Raw genomic sequence first — 24,218 nt, 5'->3', positions numbered from 1 at the left:
ATTCATTCTGCCCAGGGGGCTAGGGAGCAAAGCTCCTGTCTGTGTTTTGTCCTCATTCTTCTCATGTGTCTTATTTGCTTTCTGATTGCTCTGCTTTTCAGAATTCAGTCCTGACTCCTTCCAAATGTGATGTTGTTTCTAAAAAATGAAAATTCTTGAATTTCCAAGTATCTTTAAGACAACAACAACAACAACAACAAAATCCCCATCAACTCCTCCCAAATGAGGAAAGATAGCAGTCCTGGTATCATTTGCGCATCCAAAAGCACAAGTCACCTTAATTTCACCTGAGTGGAAAGGAGAGTATTCTTTCCATATTCGCAATTAAGAATTCATATGACATATGCTACAAAATAGGTATTTTTCCCTCCTTAAAATCGGGATTCCCTATTATGCAAAGATAAAACCCAAGTAACCTGCAGATAGAAAATAAAATAAGCCAGCCATTAGAATATGCAGTAGGAATAAGAAATTGCATAAAGTTCCAGTGTTATGAAGTCCTCTCTGTTTTTCAAAGATGTGAATTTAATAACAAAATGGAAAATTCTCTACAGTAATCAAATGAGAAATCATATTACTAGGCATTTTTTTAAATACAAAGCCTCATCCTTAGAGATACAAAGTTTTAAACTGTATTGTTGCAATTGTACTTTCATCATACTAATAATATGTCATTGAAATTCATACAGCTTTACAATCTGTAGTAAAATTTTTTGTGTGTGCAGCACGTTGATACTCTAGAAAGGAGATGAGAAAAAAGGTCTCTGAGAATGAACCAAGCATTATAATTTTGGAAAAGACCATTGATATTTTGTTGTTGTTTAGCTGTTTGTTTTATTTTTCTTTACTTTGCAAGAAATTCACATTATTAGCACCTGAGATGTTAAGTTGCTTTTCCATAGCCATAGATGAGAACTCTATCTTCAAGAAGACATTGAGACAAATGTCTTTCCACAGCCTATGGAGAAAAGATAATTCATCTTGAATTCACTTCATGAAATCACACAATGGCTTCTTTTGGCAATCCTGCAGCTGTGTATGGGTAGGTCATATAATATATGCTAGAAATTCCACATAAAGGAGCCAAATAGCATAGAAAACAGTTTTGAAATAAAGCTGTTGGAGGTGATTAGTTTGCACACCTGTTATCATGAACCTCAGTGGCCACTAGACTACAGTTGTAGGTGATTGGTAGTGTGCTTGCCTAGCCTGTTCAGAAGTTCACCATTCATAAATAAAGCCCCTCAAAAATGCCTTTGCCACCTCTCTTCCCCATTATTTTTATGTTAAACAGACTGAATCTGTCATTTCTTCATTTGTAGTCTCCTGGTGTTTGATATTTGGAAACCAAACATGGTGGTGTCATTACAGCATTTTATTTTTAAAATTTGGGGGAGAAAAATTTCTTTATTATAGTGAACATATGATAAACAATTTAAGGTGTACCTCTTCTCTCACTCATGAACCAAGTGGAAACACATTATCACCTGTCATCCATCGTTTGCATTCTGTATCTTAGCAATGGTGTGAATGTTGCTGTGTTGCATATTTACATGAACTTTGTTCTTTGTTCTTTATGTTTACATTCACTGTGACAAATTGCTTAAAGGGGAAGTAGCATTTTCAATCAATACTATTTTTAAATGGCAGTTTTATCCTTTTTACTTTAAAAAGGTGAATGACTTTAACCTCTGTATGAAGGATTTGTAGGCACCGTGGTTAACAGAGAATGACAGTATCTATGCAGTCCTATTTCGTCAAAAAGACAAAATGGTTTTATTTATGCATTGCAGATTGTTGTAGCTTTGCCCTTTAGCACCACCTGGTGGACATAATGCTATTTTGTCTCTGCAGTTTGACATATCCGCTTACTTAAATTTTAAATACCTTTGTAGACAAAATAGCTTCAACTATATAACCTGTTTATTAACTACTAAGTTTGGGATTTAAAAATTTTTAATACGAAATCTTTGTGCATATTTATGGGGTACAGTGTATTTGAATACGTTTATATAATATATTATATGTCCTGAACAAATCAGTATACGTTGCACTTCCATCTCCCTAGAATTGTTATTGAGGTTTGGAACCTTCAATATTTTAGATAGATAGATAGATAGATAAACAGAGAGATAGATAGGTGATTCATATGCAATAGATATATATTTCATCATGAAACATGTATTGGAGTGTTATGAATTACAATTACCATACTTGTGCTGTAATAATTAAGAACCAAAACATTATCCAATCTCTCTCCATCTTCTTCTCCTTAACCTGTCTATCTTCTTTCAAATCAAATCTACTATTTTAGAAATAAATATTTATTTTTCTGTCTCCAAATGCTTGATTTCTTCATACTTCATTATTATATACAATATGATGAATATTTTAGATTCCAATGAAAAAAATCATTGTTTTGACATTTTAATTACCTATCATATATTTCTCACTAACGAAGAAGACTGGGGAATTTTTCGTTCTGTATTAACAAATTGTAGTTTAAATGAGATTTTTGTCCCCTTAAACTGCTAATACTTCTTAAATAAGAGTTTTGGAAGACATTTTATACTATAACTTTTACTATAATAATATTTTTATGGAAAAATATTAAATTAATATTTCAACTTCTACTTCCAACTTTTAAATATTCCTTTGAATTCTCATTTTTTTGTCTCATAAATAAAATTGAATTGTGGTTATAAATGTATTAGTTCTGTTTTCAATAATTTTTCTTTAGCTTTCCAAAAGAGGGCATGGACAGTACTTTTACATATATGTGTAAATATATGCAAATAAAAAGAGTGACGCAAATATATGTAAGTATCATTTGGCCATTTAAATGATGTTCTTCTTTGTAAGTATATTTCTATGAAATACAGCAAAGATTATCCACAGATACACTGCACAGTGCTCCTAAGTTGATATCGAGGAAATACTTAAAATCTCTTCTTGTTTTTCCTTTCTCCTGAAGGTCTTGGATGGTATACTGTAAATTCAGCATATGGAGATACCATAAGCATGCCTTGCCGACTCGATGTACCTCAGAATCTCATGTTTGGCAAATGGAAATATGTAAGTGTGGAATTTTAAATCACTACAATGGCAGTGTTGATCAATGTGTAGGAAAGCAAGAAGGTTAGAATTATTGATATTGGATAGACACGACACAATTTCTAAGTTTGTATAACAAATGCTATTTGAAAATAGATGCAATGAACAAGTCACTCTTTAAGTCCCACTTGCCTGAAAATTTCATCCTGATGCATTAGAGGCAGTGAAATACAGCGGCATCTGTGGGGAGCAGGTCACAGCTTATGGAGGGGTCTCCACTCTCAAGTGTTCCTGCTGTTTTCATGCAGTCAACAAAAAGGGTAGTCATAGCATGTTTCCTTGGACTTAGTAGAAGATTTCTGTAGCTCCTTAATTACTAGCTCAAATTTGCACAAGGGAAATAGTTGGTGCTCAAGTAATTCATTAAATGTTTCTCCCTAATAACATTTCTCCAAGCCTTTTATGGGTCAAGATGCATTATGATGTGTACAAAGTTATAATTTGATTCTTTTGTTGTTGTTGTTCTACCACTTGAGTCACAGCACCACTTTCAGTTTTCGGGTGGTCAAATGGAGATAAGAGTCTCTGGACTTCCATTCCCCAGTCTGGCTTTGAACCGCGATCCTCAGATCTCAGCCTCCTGAATAGCTAGGATTACAGGTGCATCACCAGCATCTGGCTTTTTTTTTTTTTTTTTTTTTTTTTTTGCCAGTCCTGGGCTTAAGCTCAGGGCCTGAGCACTGTCCTTGGATTTTCTCAAGGCTAGAGCTCTACCACTTGGGCCTCAGCACCACTTCTGGCTTTTTTTTTTCTATATGTGGTACCAAGGAATCGAACCCAGGTCTTCATGCATGCTAGGCAAGCACTTTAACCACTAGGCCAAACTCCCGGCCTGCATCTGGCTTTTTTAGGTCTAGTTGATCACATGCTTTTTTTCTTCTCACATCTCCCGGGGGAGAAAAAAGCTGCAGAATACACAAATTGTATTCAAAGAGTAGCCTGGCACAGTCTTAGCATGTGGTTTCTGAAGCCAGACCAACAGGTCCTAACAACCCGGTGGGGCTCTGGGCAAATGAATGAGTTCCTAGTAAAATAAATCATGCTAAAACACGTCATGGCACTTGACTGATGGCAACTGCTCATCAGAAGTCATCTCTTATGAATGTGAGACTACAAAAGTTTAACCCTAGTGTTTGGGCATATGTGTGTGTTTAAGACCTAGTGAGGGCCATAAGTTAGGAAAGGAGTCTATTTAGCATACCCCAAATTCTTAGAGCTTGCTGTATACCACACAATTAATTCACTTGTGGATCAAACTTGCTGTCCAAAGGAATTGAATCAAGTGAAAAACACTCTTCTGGGATCATAGAAAAATTTAAGTATGACACTCAATAGTTTCCATTTTAACAGAACTGTCACACTACTGAAAAACAATTGGTAATGGACATTTTCCAATTATAAGTTAAACAAAAAGATCCAGTAACGAACAGATGTGATACCTTGGAAATATCATGTAAGTGTTGTTTCACAAAGTTTTATATATGCTCTAATGAAATGCAGACATCTGAAAAACAAGACGGTATGGGGAGAAGATAAAAGGAAGCAAACATATGGAGAGGATGGGTTAGTTTCTCATCACCGTGAACTTACAGTGAAAGGAGACCACAGCTGTCTACTGCTCCAAACTCCACCCTTTTACATCTTTATTAGCATCAACCACGGTGTCAGGTGTGGAAGAAATAACTAACCACTATCTAAAGTGGAACAACATAGAATGGAGCCAGGAAGCTGAACTCACATATCCACAGCAGAGACCTTGAGAAGCTAATTTAGCTTTCATTGTCTAATTTGTAAATGAGAATAGAATTTGAACTTTCAAGGTTGTTATATGTATTAAATCAATTAACTGCTGCATAAAAAGCAAAAACATCTGCTATCTAATGAAGTGTTTACAAATTGATAACATCAGGGAATGGCTATGGAAATTTAAGGTGCTGGACTATCATCCCACCGTGAAGGAATAACTAAGACAAGGATTCACATTGTAAGCCTAAGATAAAGCTAAAAGATGTACAAGATCACTGAAGTATTCATATACATGGAAAACTATTTGAGGCCAAGATAAGACTAGCAGTCAACACAAATGTGTTTTTGAAGTTAATCTCTAAAGAACCTTCAAAATTGGTCACATATGTCAGCAAGTTTATCAGATTTCCTCTGAAGGTGAGTATAGAAGGAATTGATCCCAATTTTAGGCTAAATGGCTATTGGCTCAGAGGCTTTGAAGAACCGCAACTTATCCTTGTTCTTTAGTGCCATTGTATTTGCCAAATTTTAATTTTCCTTTGAGAAATTATTATATTAGAGCTTTTTGAGTTATGTCTCATGACTCATTTTAGTAAAAATGGGGACTTTAGTGGTTAACCTGATTTTCTCACTTAATGAGCGTGACTGTTTTCCAAAGAGAAATGGTCTTCTTCAGAAGACAGGGTCAATAGTGATGGTGGAAAGGGCAGCCTCATCTGCTCTGTGAAAAGACATGGATCTTTAAAGTGTAAAGAATAGGCTGAAGATAGCTACCCAGAATATCTAAGTCTGTATTTGTAAGCTCACTGAAGTGTAGGCCTTCTGTAATATTTACCGAAACACCCGGTCCACAGTCTATGTTCATTTCTATTTTTAATGTTATAATGAAGAAGACCTTGTCAGTTTCAAAACAGCACCTAATTCTGTCCATTATGTAGAGGAAAAAAAATCTCGGTAGGTTTGAGCTCTGTCCTTTCCTTTCCCCACATTTTAATCAACTTGTAAAACAGCCTATAGCTTCCTTCTTATGAAGAATGAATTTCCATAAGCAAAGATTTCTGTGAGGTTGTTAGGCAATATTATTGTTCTTGAGAAAAAAATAGTAAATGTTGTCAGAAGAACATGAGTGAGGAAAGTTTATTAATATAAGTGTCATCCTGTGCATATGAATATGATCAACTTTTTTTTAAAACAAAATGTATCATTTTAATTTTCAGGAAAAGCCTGATGGCTCGCCAGTATTTATTGCATTCAGGTCCTCTACAAAGAAAAGTGTGCAGTATGACGATGTACCAGAATACAAGGACAGATTGAACCTCTCAGAAAACTACACCCTGTCTATCAGAAATGCAAAGATCAGTGATGAGAAGAGATTTGTGTGCATGCTGGTGACAGAGGACAATGTGTTTGAGGCCCCAACAGTAGTCAAAGTGTTCAGTAAGTAGCCCTCAGTGTGATGGCTAATGGGTATATTGATGGTTAATCCTAGAACAGGTTCTTCAGAGAGAAGAATGAGCTTTCTCTGAGGCCTCTACATCACATATCTCAAGATTTCTAGAGATCTTTCTTCTGCTCATGCATGCTGTCTGCTAGGAAAAGAGGGTCTGAAATTGAAAGAAGAGATTTGCAACAAGGAACTGAAATACTATGCTTTTGATTTTAATTACATAAAATTATCTGAGATCTGAATACTACCAGAAGTACAGGCATATGAGCCCTAACTCACTGAACATACAAATTAATGTTCTGTGATATACAGAGACATAGAACCTATGCAGGTCATAAATATCTATAAATGAATTAGTCTGAATCATTTTAAATTGCCATTTTAATATATGCAAGCAATAAATACAATGTCAGACTATCTTGACACTATACTAGAGATCTAAGTATGTGTATGAAAAAATGTAGGTATATGTATATGTGTCCTGATTTTAATGCTCATTCACTTGGCTAGGAAAATTGTCCTGAAATATAAAATCTTAACAAATTATGAATGTGTGTGAGACTAAGGTGGAGGAGTAAGTTTGGAAGACAAGAGAAGCAAAATGAAACTTGGTATCATTATTATCATCACTATGGCAAAGTTACTTTGCCAATGATTAATATATAGTTAATGGTACTATGCAAATGGATATGTAAATGAATGACTTAAGAAGTTATAATTAATGTATTTCATCTTTTAAGATTCAAATAAAAGAGTCCCATCTCACTTACATTATGGTTCAGAAATTACAGAAGGAAAAGTAGATCTCAAAATTTTCAGAAAGCTAGTCGTTTTTAATTAGGTAAAATGGTCTCTTACTTTCCAATTTCTCTTTCCCTTGTGCTTTCTGATAAGACTTTTTGACAGCATCTAGAAATTATTAAAATAAATAGGAAAAAAAACAGAGAGCCTCCAACTACAGCAAGTAATCTGGTTTTTTTCTGAGTCTCTGTAATAACTTCTGCAACTAAGTAGGTCTTTCCCTGAAGTGTTTATATGGACTCCAAAGCTCCTATGTGTTCAGGATATGGATTCAAAGAAAATACGTTCTTCAGGAGAACCTTGTAAGAGCATATTGAATGACTCAGTTTATCTGTCAGTTTAGAAGGCCCTTTCCAGAAAACATCTGTACTTCTCAATCAAAGCAAGTACCAAGTATTTACCTGCTATGTCTACTTCCACAAAACACGTGAACTCAAAGGCCAGTATTTTGAATTTTCCCATAACCATGCAGGTTCTTTATTTCTTTGTTCTGATTGCATTAGAAAAGGTATATTTAACATTGCGGAGAGCACTTTTCCTCTAGACATCAACCAAAATCCTTTTTTTTTTTTTTACAAAAATTCTATGTTGTGACACCATAAATACAACCAGATATCAAAGCTAAACCAAGTGAAAGCATTCAACTAATAACAGATAGAAAAATTTGCCGTTTTGAGGTTCTTTTGATACTGCATTACAGTTGTTAAATAGCAAGGTAGCAAAAGAAGTTGAGAACATCCAAGTTATTGAGTTTATAAGATTCATTCATGACATTTTCCCAACTTTTCCTTTTCTTTAACAAGGATATGATACGGCCACACACAAATGTGAAACTAAAAAATCAGTTGGTCTAATTCAAGTAAATCTGTAAACTGCTTTGGAATACAGAGGATTCTGTGATGGAAAAAACACGCCCCACTCCCATCCCCCAAACTGTACACACGCGTGAGCGGCAGCACAGCCCCCTTCTCTTTTGAATGTTGTTAAGAACAAAGCAATTCTCAGAACAGAATTTGCATTCCAGGCTGTGGGCCAGGGAGAATTTACATAGACAAGTTACACACTCTTGAAAATGGTGTTTTATAATTGGAAACTGTGAGACACTCCGAATGCAATCAAATGAACAGCATAACTCATGATGAAGACAGTGTTTACAAGATCATATATGGACTTTCTGCTACTTTTATTCTTTCCAAATCATGAATTTACTTTGGGTCATTTTTAATGAAGCCAACAGCAGCTGTGACTGAGAGACATCCATTCTGGCATGCATACATGGCAGTCACTGAAGAGTTACTGGACTCATCAATCAGCCCTCTGTTGAGTCACCTAGCAACACCTACCATGGACCACAGAATCCAGGGTTGCTCCTTTGAGCCAATCCCACAGCAGCTTGCTGCAGAATGCCATGCTCACAGGCAAAGGGACGCTGTATTTATTCAAACTTCCAGATTGATTACTTTACCTGTAACACAGATTGACTTGTTTCACTCTAAGCTATTGCTGAGACACAAGGAAACATACCCATAAGCCAGCCTAGTTCTAAACAGTGGGTACATTAACACCACTAATCAGCTATTTTCAAAAGTTGTGTAGTAGCAAAATCTAACTGTTTGCATTTAGTGCACATTTGAGGTTAATAAAACTATTCAGAAGGAAGAATAGACCTTTAAATGTTCCCAACGATTCGTTCCAGTGATTGTGCAAAAGGCTCAGAGGTCAAATGGGAGCCCAGAGAGCCAAATGGCTGTTAGTGTGAAATGAAAAAACCCACTGAGCTGATCACAGGAAGATCTTGCTTTGTCACAACTGCTCCTAAATTCAGACTTCAGCCAAGTCTCTAAGATGACCTCATCAGTAAAATTAATACTTCAGGTGACAAGAGAAGATTTGCTCTTCTGCTAGCCTCTGTCAGGAGCTTAAAACAATAACAATAGCAACAACAACAGTAAGAAGGTTTGGGAAGGTGAAAACCTGATTCTGTACAGTTAAACAGAATTCTGCTACATTTTTTAATGTTTAAAATTTATTTATGAAACATAGACCCAGAAATTCTAGAAGTAGAGATAGAAGTGAGAACTTGAGTTTTTACTTCAGGATTAATCTGGGCAGCATACACACTAGCTCCTTAAAAAAAAAACCTGGGAGGGAGAAAGGGTTGTTCAACTCTTATAAAGCACTTTAACTTCACAATCCTAATATGCAAGTTTCTTTGACTGGTGTTTCCTGGTATAATTGAAAATTGTGTTCCTTGACACAATCTTATAAACTCTCTAGGGGCATCCATGTTTGTTGGCTTCTGAGTTTTCAGGGGGAGCTTCTATTTGGAAACCATTTTGGTACTTTTGGTGATTTATCAGAACTGAGTGTCCCTCTTCCCATCTTCCTCAGCAAAAGTATTCAGTCTGAAAATAGTACTTTAAGAGGAGGAGGAAAAAACTGAAAATCATTCATTCAATGAATGAGGCCTACATTGCATATTACAATTTAATTCGTTGTATATAAAATTTACCTTTTCCACACTTATTAGTGATATACAAACATGATTTCATGGACACATAAGCTTTTTGTCATATATGAGTTTGGGTTACTGCTGAGAAAAGCACGTCAGAGTCAGCCTGACTGTGGATCCATTTTTTTTTGTCAAAATAAGCTATCTGTGTGTCACATTTGACAGTAATAGTAGAGCAATAAGGGTGATGTTTAGCAGTTTTTCCTTTTATTATTTTATCTTCACCTGCCTGTGAGATAGCCAAGGGTCAGAAAAACATAAATTTTAGTAGGTTGTTGATTTCTAGTTTTTGTCAATGGGTGTTCACCACATTCACGAACAACAGGCTAGATCTTAAAGTAAATGAAAGTAACTATCAGTATATTTTGTCATGATAAATCCCCATCTCTTCATCACCATTCCTGTCATCACAAGTTTAAAAAAAATATACAGTTTCACTTCTTTAGCTCACATAAAACCAAAATATATAACAGAAAAAGAAAGCTTCTCTGTGTGAAATGTTTCAAATTGTAATAAATACCAACTGTAGCCTTGCTTTTAATCATTAGCCAAACACAGTATCTCAAAGGGTATTAGTGAAAAATATACACTCAATAGAGGTGTGACTCGGTTGATAGAGTACCAGCCTTGAGTCAAAAAAAAAAGCCAAATGAGTGACCCTGTGTTAAAATTCCAATACTGATACCAAAAATAAGGAAAGAAGAAAAAAAGAAAAGAAAAAGAAGGGAAAGAGATGTATGGGGAGGGGAGGGGAAGGCTGGGGAGGAAGGGAAGGGAAGAGAAGGGAAGGGGAGGGGAAGGAAGGGGAGGGGAAGGAAGGGAAGGGGAGGACATGGGAGGGAAGGGAAGGGAAGGTTGGGGAAGAGAGGGGAGGAAAGGGGAGGGGAGGGAAGAGAAGGGAAGGGAGCCATTGGGGCCTTATCACTGATTATATAGCACTTCATCATTTATTATATGGTACATATTATATGCTGCTAAAGGTAACAGTTACTCTCCCACAACACAGTCATGTACACACATAAGTATACATGCATAAATACATACAGATGACCTATAAAGCACTATCACACTTAGAATAAATGTTGTGACATTCATTTTCCATTCTCTCTATAGTTTAAGCTTTCAGTGTGATAGTCTAGTAACAATGTGACTCCTATCCACTTCAATTGAGACAGCCAGGTCATTAAGGAAAAGGCAAATAGATTAAGGCCACCTTTCGATTTTAGAATGATTTTAGAGAAAAGGGATGTTCAGAAGGAAAGTTTGGCTGATTTTTAAATTGCCACCTTTGATTAAGTTACTTTAACAATGTAAATAAATTTGTGGGTTTTTCTTTTTTTCCATTTTCTTCTTGGTTATGAATTCTTGAATCATATTAAGACATTAGGTACATAAAGTTTCTTTTTTAAAGAAACACTTTGGAATCAATATGCAATTTTGCTAAAATAGTATGTGTCCTCTTTTATGGTCCTCCAACAATTACACATCGATTGTTTCTACCTAACCTAACAGAAAATTGCATACAAAATATGAAGCAAAGAGAGGGATTGAGACAAAGTTTTAAAGAGAAAATAACTCAAGAAAACACAATAGGTATTAGCATTGTTTAGATAGTATTCACTATGACTTTCTTCCAAATAGAAAAAATGATTATAAATAGGGAGAGGAATAAATTTTAAGCCACCTTTCATCAAGTTTTCATAGGTTTGCCAGTTTTGTTCATTGATATGAGAAAAAATATTTGAAAATATTTGATGCAAAGAAAGTGTAGGCCAGGAGTGTGGCCCAGTTGCGGAGTCCTTGCCTAGCATGCATGAAGCCCAGGGTTCAATTCCTTGGTACCACATACCACAGAAAAAGCCAGAAGTGGTGCTGTGGTTCAAGTTATAGAGCATGAGCCTTGAGAAAGCTCAAGGAGGGTACCCAGGATCTTAGTTCAAGCCTCAGGACTGTAAAAAATTATATACATATATATACATATATATGTGATGTACATATTTATTAAATTAGATATCTTGATATTTGCCTTTCAGAAAATGAATTCCAGATATATTCAATGTTTTACCAATCAGTTACTCTGTTTTCATTTTTTATAGGAATCATTAAGGTATACTGACAATAGTTAGGGCTTTAATCTCCACTCACTAGGTTGTTCAAAACTGCCATCTCCTTTGGGGTGGATATCAGTCAACTTATTATTATTTTGTGGTCATCTGTCAAAGTCAGGTAGCCAATGTCTCTTGTTTCTGTGAATCTCGCCAAGGTTATGCCTTTCTCTTCTACCTTTCTTTTTCTGATAGCTTGTTTCCAATTGGTTTATTTGAAAACTAGATAGTAATCATTGTAAAATGTATATTAGTATAATTATATTTCTGGAACTAATAGTAAATATTCCTTGTTATAATTAAAGTACATAAATTCAACATAGGCAGTTATATATTTTTTACTACACTGTAATGATACCCATTTGGCTACTCTAAAGGCCTCCCTCCCCCATGTATTCTTTTTTTAATTTAATTTTATTGTCAAGGTAACCTACAGAGGCATGCTGTTTCATATGCAAGGTAGTGAGTAAATTTTTCATGGAACATTGTTAGCCCTCCCTCATTTTTCTCTCATTTTCCTTCCTTCTCTCAAGTTGTAAAGTTAATTTCCAACATTTCGTCTTATGAGTATTGCTATTGCATTCTATGTGGTGTGAGTAGTTAACAGGTCTGGTAACTACATTCCAAGTAAATAATAGTTATATAAAAGCCAGTCCTACCTAATACATTAGCTTCCATTTTACTATTAAAAAACATTTATTTCATAAACCATCCAGAAGTTATAAGGGCTTGAAGGAACAATAAAGAAAATGTTTGGAAAGCATAAACCTACCAAAGTTTTAAAATCTAGATTATATAGGAAAATTTCTTTTTTATATTATTTATCATCCTTCTGCTTTGAATTATATTTACCATAAACCAAATCACAGCTCACAGATGTCCTCTTTTCATTTCTTGTGTATACTTACAACCTTTTTCTACTTATCTTTAGAGCAACCATCTCAACCTGAAATTGTAAACAAAGCACCGTTTCTTGAAACAGAGCAGCTAAATAAGGTGAGTATTTGGGATTTTTAAATTTAATTTTATTGCCAGGTTGATATATAGGGGGTTATAGTTACATATGTAAGGTAGTATGTTTTTTTCTCGAACATCATTACTCCCTCCCACATTTTTCTTCAATGTTCCTTCCCCGCACCCCCCAAGTTATAAAGTTTATTTCCAACATATTGTTTTGTGATTATCCCTGTTACATTGTTTCACCCTTTGTCCTTTGTCTCACCATCTTGTTCTCTTCCCTTCCCTAATTCAAATAAACATATATACAGTACACCAGATACCAAAATCAGGTACAGTAACAACAGGGGAGTATTTGTTTTTATACTAAGTACTTTTACTTAGCCTGGTGTTAAAGTAACTCTCCTGGCCTCAGATGCCAGGATGGGCTTTGCTCTTGTGAAACTGAGCATTGTAGATGCCATTCAGAGAGGATGAAGCACAATGGGATCCTATATACGGTCCCTTTGACCTTGATGGATGAAAGAAGGTACAGTTATTTGTGAAAGAAAACTTACTCTTCTCAATGAACCCAATGAGAGAATTAATAAAATATAAGTAGATTTTCTACAGCCTATAAACAGTACTCTCCAATAAAATGAAATAACATGATGAGAAACAAAATAACATATCTGGGAAACAACTCTTTGACATTTCAGAAGTTTGGGTTTAGCAGTTAAAAGTGTACACTAAAAGATAAATCTGGTGATGGAGCTGGGAGTATAGCCTAGTGGTAGGATGCTTGCCTACCATGCACAAAGCCCTGGGTTTGATTCGCTGATACCTCATACTCAGACAAAAACAGAACTGGTGCTGTGGCTCAAGTGGCAGAGTGATAGCCTTGAACAAAAAGTGTCCAAGGACAGTGCCCAGGCCCTGAGTTTCCAGGACTGGCAGAAAGGAAGGAAGGAAGGAAAGAAAGAAAGAAAGAAAGAAAGAAAGAAAGAAAGAAAGAAAGAAAGAAAGAAAGAAAGAAAGAAAGAGCGAGAGAGAGAGAGAGAGAGAGAGAGGGAGAGAGAGAGGGAGGGAGGGAGGAGAAAAGAGGGAGGGAGGGAGGGAGGGAGGAAAAGGGAGAGAGAAAGAAAGAAGAAAAGAAAGGAAGAGAGAGAGAGCGCGGGGGGGGGGGGGGGGAGAAGTCTGGTGGTGTTAGATCATAGCAAGTTTTATATGCCACATGGCAAGTTTGGGCTTTATTGTACTGACAGATTAAACCCCTAAAGGTTTGATGTAACGGTATGCAGAGACTGGTTCTGAATAACCCCTGTAGCAAAGGCCAGAAGGCAAGGTGTTCTGAACAGGGGAAAGAATTCCACATCACAACACATTAACTGTGTAATGGTCTCTTTTCAGTAAGCAAAACATCTACAGTTTCCTTTGTGTGCAAGTTTGGTAGGGGAAACAAATTCTTTGAGTAGGCTTAGATTTACTGAATCATATCTGAAAAACATTGAATAATAAAGTCAAAAGACATTGAAACAGGTGGTGGGGATTACAGAATATGGAAAGAACTTTTGGTGAGAAGATTACATCTTATGACACAAGAGAGGTATCACATTTTTCACTAAAAGTTTCATGTAATGGAAGGCATATGTCATCCTGGAATTTAGTTAATGTCACTTATGAATAGTGTCCGTTAAATGAATGTGATTTCATAACGGTGTCAGGATCTGATGCACATTTAAAAGTGCTCAAGATTCATTGTGAATTACTTGTTGATCAAGTAGTGTTCTATAAAATGGTGTGTCTGTCAGTGTCAGAAAATAAGTGGTTTTGGATGGGAGTTTGGCCTAGTGGTAGAGTGCTTGCCTCGCATGCACAAAGACCAGAGTTTGATTCCTTGGTACCACATATATAGAAAAAAGCTGGAAGTGGTGCTGTGGCTCACAGGGGTAGAGCTCTATCCTTGTGAAAGCCCAGGAACAGTGCCCAAACTCTGAGATCAAGCCCAGGACTGGCAAAAAAAAAAAAGAAAGAAAGAAAGAGAGAGAGAGAGAGAGAGAGAGAGAGAGAGAGAGAGAGAGAGAGAGAGAGAGAGAGAGAAAGAAAGAAAGAAAACAAGTGGTTTGAAGCATTTGCATTTCCTGAATATTCTGGGATTCTCATCCAAATTGACTCCCCTTACTGTATTGAGGAACTAGTATTTGGAATGATAGTATTGTTTCTTTGTTTTACAGCTGGGTGACTGCATTTCAAAAGATAGTTACCCAGAAGGCAACATTACATGGTACAGGAGTGGGAAAGTGCTTCAACCCCTGGAAGGAGGTGGGTATGAGACAAAGAATTCAACTCACCTGCCTTGATTTTCTCCTGTCAAGCCATTCTATAGGCTACTCACAATCTAAATATGTTTTTCTCTTTTCTTTTTATATATGATTCCTCACTTTGTTCCTTTATGTAGATATTCAATCAGTAAATGATATTGAAAAAATGCCATTTAACCCTTGTGCAGAAAAATCAAGAGCAGAAAAAAGTATTTCTTCCTAGGGTATGTTCAAGAAGTTAATTGCAGTGAGTGGGAGATAGGATTCCTGGATTCTATTTTTGTCCATGTCTCTCTGATTCACGTGTCTCTCTTTTTGAAAAGACATCCTACTATGCTGTATGGCAGTTTTCCTTTCTGCTAAAAACAATTAAGAGAATAAAGCCCCTCAAAGGTATTATGATATTAATTAAGGTCTGTGATTTTCCAGCAAAAGAACTACCATCAGTGTTTTGTTTTTCAGCGGTGGTCATCATTTTTAAAAAGGAAATGGATCCTGTCACTCAATTATATACCATGACTTCATCCTTGGAATACAAGACAAGCAAGGCTGATATACAAATGCCATTTACCTGTTCTGTGACCTATTATGAACCTTCTGGCCAGAAAATAATTCAGTCTGATCAGGCAGTCTTTGACATTTATTGTAAGTACTCCACATATAACTGTGTAAACAGTTTTAATGTAATATAAATATTATGAGAATAATATTCATCTTTGAGATTCCAATTTATTTGCTCTTTGAATTCTGCTTCCAATATTTAACACAAATACTTGGCATCCAAACTGCTCCTTTCTTTTTGACATACCTATAGTTATTTAGATTATCTTCCATTTCTACCATGATTTTTATGAGTTTCTCTCCACTATTCTATTAGATATCAATTTCCTTAAAGCTATCAGCAAAGTCTTCTCATGGTCCTTCACACTAGCGTATGGCAATAAAACTTATAGACGGTCAAAATACCTACTGAACATTTTCTCAATGAATGATAGACAAATGCAGACTTATTTTTTAATTTATTTTTCATGATAGAAAGGATTCAGAACGTATATAGTAGACAAATGATTTATCAACTTATTTTTTCTCTAATTGTTTATCAGAGCTTATATTTTTGTACAGGAATGGCTTCCAACTGCAGTCATCCTCCATCATAACTCCCACAAACATAGCCGTGCCTCACCAGCCCCAGCTTATTCTTCAAGATAGGAGGCCCTGACTTGTCCTAGTTCACAGTCCTACACAAATATATACCTCCATACCTAGCCCAAATACATCTTTATGACTAATTGGCTTCCTAAGTATATTATTAGCATTTTAATGAAGAGCCTGTTTTAATAATCACATCAGTTCAATCATTTATATAGGATTTATTTTGGCTATTAATTTATAACTTTAAAACACAGGTGCTGAATTATTCAGAAGAACATTTCTGATTACTTGTTCTAACCCTGTTGTTTTATTTAGCAGTAATATGAGGCAGAGATATGCCCTAAATTGCCATAGATAATGAAATAAACTTTTCCCCCCAAACTGGGTATTTTCTTACAAGACCGATGTCAAGATCATCTTATGATAATGAGCAATTACTCCATTAACTGTGATATCAATTACTATATGTTTCTAGAAAAGTAGTTTAATTGCTCTAAGTATAGTTTTCTCATCTTGAAACAGGGATAATATCTAACTCATATTATTATTCTGGAGATTAAGTAAAATCACAATTCTAAATTATCACATTACACCACACATTATATGCTTTTAAAATAAGTCACTGTCACAATATAATCAGTATCTAATTACATATACATAAAGTGAGATATTCATGAGGAGAGCAATAAAAGACTTCATTATTATCACTATGTGAAGTAAGTAAAACATTCCTAGAGTACTGTCACATAATCTAGAAAACCTAACATTTCTAAATTTACCCTGTAGAAATGGTAGCACCATGAGCTGATCCTATAAGAGTTTAACCTCAGCTCCATTTCTGTTTTTTTACTCTTACACAGGAAAAAAAATTATTCAAACTTAATCCAAACATTAAAGTATTTTTGGCATTACACTTGGTCAGTAAATTTAAACTTGACTTAAATCAAAGAATTAGAATACTTAATCATAAACAGTCAAATTATTATTTCTGTAAGAGCAGGCAGAATTCTTTCTTTATAAAAGGATACTTTGTCTTGAAAATCATTATTTTCTTTATACATGTTTTTGGAGTGGTGAGTGATAAATGATATATATATATAATGTGTATATATATATACAGTGAGCAATGATGTATTATGTATCTCTTAAAATATTAGTTAACATGCAATAACTGGATATATTTATGGAGAATAATATTTTAGTATACACACATATATGCCATTGACAGATCAAGTTATCATTTCCTTTGTGTTTGGAGCCCTTCTCTCCTCTTCTTTACTCATTCACAGAGCATGTTAGTGTCAATGTGGTGACTCAAGGTGAAAGAGAATTTCCATATGAGTTAGGAGATTTGGGAAATTTGACTCTTTTGGAGTGCGTGCAGGTATGCCTGTAAGTAGACAGAGAAAGCCCAAGATGCATCAAAGCATGTGATTTACCTCATTCCTGGAAGAACAATGTGCACTCAGTATAGTGTTTGAGATCACATTTTTAGTGCTGGGATTCATAAAAGAAGACAGGAAAGGTTCTGAGTCTTAGTCCTAACACTCAAAGAGTTTATGCCCAGTAGGACAAACAAAACACTTGTCTAAAAAGGGAAATTGTTAATGAAAGCTTGTATTTGTTGAATGCCATGGGAACTCAGTAAAGTATTTTGTCTATAGACAGTGATTCTCAAACTCTTGTGTGTCTGAGGATCGTGTAGGATTTATTAGCACACAGATTGCCAGACCCATTCTTCATTTTTCAGCTTGTATGTGTGGGATGATGCTTGTTAATGCTGAATTTGTAACAAAAACCCTGATGCCATAAACGGTGCTCATTTGGGAAGCATACCTGAGAACCACTGCTCTGAGAAGACTTGAGAGTACTTGATAAATGAAAAAGGAAAGCATTGAAGAAGAGAAATTTAATGAGCTCCATTGAGAACCTTACAAAACATGCACCAGGCCATTTCCACTTCACTACATTCATTTCAGTGATGAAATTATGAAGAATCTGGCTCCTTAATCTTTGTGGATATCTGATTTTCACCTTCTGGCACTGCATAACGTTATGCCACCATTCTGCATTACATTTGCTTCTTCAATAGTTTCCAAAATAGTGTTCTTCCCACCTTTCTGTGCCCAACAAACTGCCCTACCAGCCATTGCCAGAATGGACTAGAGATCCTGTTATCACTAATGCAATGAAAATCCATTAAAGCAAATGACATGCAATTTACAATTCCAAGTTGTATATAATAGACACTAAACAAATGAATCCATGGTTAGAAGAATAAAAAAGGAATAAAGAACAGGAAGAAAATTTCAGTCAACCCTTTGGGTTCTTGCAAAGGTGTTCATGGAGTGCAGTGAAGCCTAACAATCTCACCTGATCTAAAAATCAATCAAAAACCAAACTGTGGATAACAAGCTAAGGAATTCTTTATGTCAAATCTTTCTGCACTAATAATTTGGAAGTATTCTGGGTATTACTATAATATTCAAAGCATTAGCTCAAAAAGCACATCCAGAAACAGTTATGAAACTGTGATAAAAATATAGAAGGGAAAAAGGCTCAAAGTGAGGGAACAAATAAAATTTGAAGGTAACATTTCAGAGGTGGGTTTATTTGAGCATATGCCATGAAAGTGTTGATGAAGGTATAAAGTGAAAATGAAACACAAAGTATACCATTGAGACTCAGTGATCTAGTAAAATAAGGCAAAGCAGAAAGAAGGTAAGAATAATGAGAAAAATCATAACTTATCAAGGATTAGAGTAAAATTCAAAGGCAGAACTACTGAAAGAATAAGGATCATTAATTTTGTTGTGAGAACAGACCTATAGAAAGGGAATGCAGAGATGAGATCATTCCAAATAGACCAGAAAGTCAGCCAGGTTATGATCTCTGGCTGGTCCAATGTTTGCCTTGACTAGCCATGTGCTGTAGTAATGTGCTGGCCAGCCAATCCTGAGTACCAGTTAGATAAAGGTCAAAGAGTGAGAGAGATCTAGAAATGGAGTTCAGTGGGATGCCAAAAGCAATCTTTTTTCCCATTTTTCAACTTCGCTGGAATCTGATGGCTAGAGAACCATCCCAGGATAACCCAGAAAATAACAAATAAAACATGTGCATTAAACTGTTTAGCCTTACACCATTTGGTCAGATATGCAGAAAATGCCCGAGCATAGAGAGAAATGTCACATGAGCAATCTCTGTCAATCTTTCAATGTTTTCCTCTGCAGTTTAATTGTAGAACAGTAAGCAAATGATTGTAAAAAAAAAAAAGCTTACAGACCTATAGCATACTAATTTCACATTACAAACAATTCAGAAAATAGGTCTGCATAGATAATCTTAGTGCTGCCATTTGAAAGCATAGCCACATTTCACAATAAATATTAATTTTTGTAAAGGCTTTTCTAAAATAAATTTTACACTAACTGATTTAACAACTTCATTGTTGATTGTATTATATGATTGTATAAAAGATAAGTTAGAAGTGATTCATTTTTAAGTGTTACCATTATCCCCTTTTATATCTACTATATTCCCCTTGTAATCCCCCTGTATCATCCATCAATTTATTTAGCAATCTACTGTTGAGAAATGAACCTTAATACATTATAAATTATACTTTTAAGCCTATTTTTTTCACACAAAAAAAGACCAAAATGGAATAGAGATTGTATTTTGGCTCCAATGGCCAGGATGGAATTCTAATGTATTCATGGTCCCTTTGATTCTGTCTGTAAATGATCTCCCTCAGTTCATTTTTTTCTGGAAAGTAGACTTGCTCTTTGGCATGCCCCAAGTCTTGTTACTGTTATTTAGCTCATGTTGCCACCTTTTATTTAACATAAGTTACTATTATACAACATGAGTGCACTGGTACCTAATAGCCTTAGTTTTGTTACCTGATTTAGCCTTTCCAAACTGTAAGATTCATATAACATAGTCCAATTTCATTATAATGAACTCATATGGTGAGATTGTTCCTAGTGGTCTTTTACACATAGAATAATTACAGTCATTCCTGCCTCTGTTAAAGACATTTTGCTGAGAAGAAATTGATTTTTATGTAACAGAGCCTCTTTGTAGTTTGCTCTAACTAAGATTAGTACTTGGTATAGCAAGTGGCTATTAACTTTAATCCCACTATAAAAAGATACATTTAAGTAATTACTACTACTAGCTTCTTGAGAAAATTGTGTATAATTTAGTCATTTACATTGTATGCACAGAGTAATTTGGTACTTGACAAAAATGGTTAACTTAAGCCTGTGACTCTTGCAGATCCTACAGAGCAGGTGATAATACAAGTACTACCACCAAAAACTGCCATCAAAGAAGGGGACAACATCACCCTTAAGTGCTTGGGGAATGGCAACCCTCCTCCTGAGGAGTTTATGTTCTACCTACCAGTAAGTGCTCCACTCATTTTATCTGATTATTTGGCCTCTAGCTGGCTTGAAGAATTTTGTGCTCTTGGGTGCCTTAAGAAAGAAAACATGCAGTATCTCACTTTATCTGATATATTGAATTTATTTGTATTTGGTTATCTGAAACTTGATAGGGAAGGGGGGAAAACCAATACGGGGAGTGGGTGGTGGGTGGGGGGAGGGTAATGGGTACCAAGACATGTGAAAGGGTATCAATGTATGTGAATTAATGCAACTTCTATCTGGCAAATATCATGTAACCCTTTTATTAATTACAATAAAAATATATAAAAAAGAAAACATGCTACTCTTACAGACAATAAAAGTATCACCTGTAGAATAGCCTTTGAAACCTTTTTTGAAACTTACATTTTCATTTCAAGCTTTTGCCCTTTTTTTCTCGAAGTTTAGAGATTTCACAGACAAAGAGGAAAAAAAGAAATACCTCAACTCGGGAATACACAATTTCAAAAACTCAAGATTTTATTGTCCAAATAAACCACCAAAACCTGTCTGTTCTTGAGGAGAGAACTAAAACATGAAAATCAAATGTCTGATAAGGATTTTAAATCTATCCACACACAAGGTTGTCTGAACACACATCCGATCTGAAGGGGGTAGTTCTATTCTATAGGTCGTAGATAGAACAATGTTATAGGTTCATTCATATTGTCCCATGTAAATATTTTGTTCTTGTGTTCAATGATAGGGACTATATTCAGAGCTTTGCACATGCTTAGACCAGTTCTCTACGACAGAGCTACACCCTCAGCTTATATATATAGCTTATATATATATATATATACATATATATATGGTTGTGTATATATCAGCGTGTGTGAAATCATGTGTGTGTATACTAAAGCATGTCAACTAAAACATTCCCCAATGTTTGCTCATATCATAGTTGAAAGAATTCAAAGGCAAGGAAGAAACAAAGTCCATGCAGGTGATCCAGATGTTGCAGTGGTATCACACCTGATTAGGAAACAACTCTATCTTAGGCGTATTTGATCTCCCACAGCTTTATGTCTTACATGGCTTTTTTTGTGGAAGGAAATCATGAGCACTCAATACTGGATATACAGAGGCGTGCTTGTGAATGTACCCATCATAGTACTGGTACCTGAAGTATCATTCACTACATTTCTCTAAAGTCTAATATAAGTAGTTTCTCATAACATCAATTATTTACAGAAAACTGTTTACCTTGGCACATGTTTTCTCTCATATACAGGGATTAGATCGAAAATACATTGAGACATGCATGATAAATTATACAGGACTCTGGGAATTCACACACAGTGAGGCAAAAGGAGGATATTCTTAATGGATGGACACAAAGGCTCAATGTCTGTGTGCCTCTGGTCATATAAAATAAAACTTATCAAAACGAACTTGGAAAAATGGAAACAAGAGGGTTTTTTCTTCTTCATTGTTGCCTTCCTTTTTTTCTTGTTTGCTCGTTTATCTGTCTTTGGAAGTATAAGGAGGGGCACAGAAAATGGAGGAACAAAAAGACGAACAAATGCAGAAGTATTACTCAAGAGACACTATATCGAAAATAAACTGCACGGCTTGTAGGAGGAGACGGGAGGGAAAAACTGAGAGATAGTGAGGGAAAGGGTGATATTGTCGGAAAAAATATACTCTTTACCTGACCTATATAACTGTTGCCTTTCTTTTGATCACCTTTATAAAAACAATTTTAAAAAATAAGAAAGACTGTTCTACTCATTAATAGTCATATTATTACTTTTCCCATTTCCAAATGGGAATTTTGGAACTAATCTAGTTTCTCATTTGATTATCAGAGACACCAGAGACAAATTTATGTTTCAATTTTTGTGATTATATAGCCTGATTATCATTTTTGTTAATGTATACTCATATTTCTCCTATATTTTCCCAGTTTTTATGTGACCTATTTTGCTTTTTCCTTCTACCTTTTTGTTTCTTTGTTGTGTTCTCTGTTTCTCATTCTCTTTGCTTCCTTTTTTGTATTTCTATATATGAAATATTTTCTTTTAAGGTGCTAAAGATCATTTCAAATTAGATAAAACATAAGTACAAATGTAGAATATTGGATGTTTTAACAAAGTCTGCTTTAATACTGAATCACAAGCCATGTTGTTAATAAAATAGATGATATCCATACAATATAAGCAACTTCAAAATTTTTATATTCTAAATATCATTTTCCAAGAGTTAGATGTGAGAAGCGCTCTAACCCTTCTCTTTGCTACCCAATTAAAACACATCCTCCCTACTTCCCCTTACCTAAGTAAATACCATCTCCCTCAAGAAATTGATTGTTCTTGTCATCGCTACTAAATATACTTACCTAACATTGTGTCTCTATCAAAAGGGACAGCCTGAAGGAATCAGAAGCTCAAATACTTACATACTGACAGATGTGAGGCGCAATGCAACTGGAGACTACAAATGCTCCTTGGTAGACAAAAAGAGCATGATTGCTTCAACAACCATCACCGTTCACTGTAAGTCACCTTTAGTAGTACCAGCTTTGCTTTAAAGGCCTCTATGGTATGATGCTGATAACCTTTCCAATAAACTACAGCTATATCTTCCTTCAATAACTTCGTTTTCATTGAATCAATAAAGAGCTGCAGAATCAGCCCCACTTTCATCCAAGTTTGCACTACGGCTTTGAAATCGATCTGATCATCTCAACTTCGGTCAGTTGTAAACCTCCATCTTCTTTCTACATAACATCTGTGTATTTTAATCCTTAAACAATTCTCATATGGATCTAAAGAAACAACTCATTATTTCAACATCAAATTTTATGTATTTATACATAATATGCATAGTTCTCCTTTGCCAGTATTGATGATCACATCTAGGGCCAACCACCTGATTTAGCAAGCTTTCTACCACTTGGTTATATCCACAGCCCTTTTAGATAATTTTTATAGTCCACAAGGTTTTCAATTGTCCAAGAAAGATATAGATTAAATATCTTGTCTGAAGAAATTACAGAATATATAAACAGCCAAACCTAGGCAACACAAAATTAATACTCAAGTTATTGACAGAGGGAATAAAGACAACTAAAAGCCATTCATAGACTGCATTATTCCACATAAAAGGAGGATAAATTTCTGGAAACAAATCCTCTCCAAATCATCTTACATATATCTCTTTTCTAATTTTTACACTGCTATTTCCCTCCATATTTTAAATGTTCTATTTGATTGGGAGGAAAATGAAATATTGAAAGCCATGCAGACTGAGTTACATATTTTGTAATCTGTAATTGTTCATATTATTAACATTTCTCATTCATAATAAAAACAAGATTATCCATTCACACGTCCCCCTTTATAAAAATTAAAATTACAGAGAGCTTTGTGCAACTGTCAGTCATGATTGTGGGTACAGGCAAAATTTCCTCAAAATTCCTAAGTATCCAATTTCTAGAATTCTTCTAGAAATGACACATTGCAGTGTTACTATGTATTTCCTTATTTCAAAATTAAAAGTACCTTTAGACATTGTCTTAAGCACATGGTTCTACCCCTATCCATGTTTGGAAAACATGGAGGATAGTAGCTAAAACTGGGGGAGATACAAGTACAAACATTGGAGAATAAGAAAACCAGATGATTGCTTTTGATTGTTTGATGTTGGAAG

The 24,218-nt window shown here is 35.2% G+C and overlaps 1 protein-coding gene across 2 annotated transcripts in view; it reads left to right on the top strand.

The window, feature by feature from the left end:
* The window catches only part of Alcam (activated leukocyte cell adhesion molecule), a 175,133-nt gene that overhangs the window by 129,924 nt on the left and 20,991 nt on the right, over positions 1–24,218 (top strand). For both annotated transcript variants that reach the window (XM_090347045.1, XM_090347046.1), the window contains exons 2-8: positions 2,975–3,075; positions 6,078–6,297; positions 12,657–12,721; positions 14,896–14,983; positions 15,445–15,627; positions 20,416–20,543; positions 22,930–23,062. In XM_090347045.1, the coding sequence (XP_090203171.1) occupies positions 2,975–3,075; positions 6,078–6,297; positions 12,657–12,721; positions 14,896–14,983; positions 15,445–15,627; positions 20,416–20,543; positions 22,930–23,062 (918 nt within the window). The remainder of the gene's footprint in view (positions 1–2,974; positions 3,076–6,077; positions 6,298–12,656; positions 12,722–14,895; positions 14,984–15,444; positions 15,628–20,415; positions 20,544–22,929; positions 23,063–24,218) is intronic.

The sequence above is a fragment of the Megascapheus bottae genome, chromosome 1, assembly GCF_031878675.1.
Source record: "Megascapheus bottae isolate mThoBot1 chromosome 1, mThoBot2.hap1, whole genome shotgun sequence".
Classification (NCBI taxonomy): domain Eukaryota; kingdom Metazoa; phylum Chordata; class Mammalia; order Rodentia; family Geomyidae; genus Megascapheus; species Megascapheus bottae.
The sequence above is the reverse complement of the archived record's forward strand: the minus strand, read 5'-3'. Positions and strand labels throughout refer to the sequence as shown.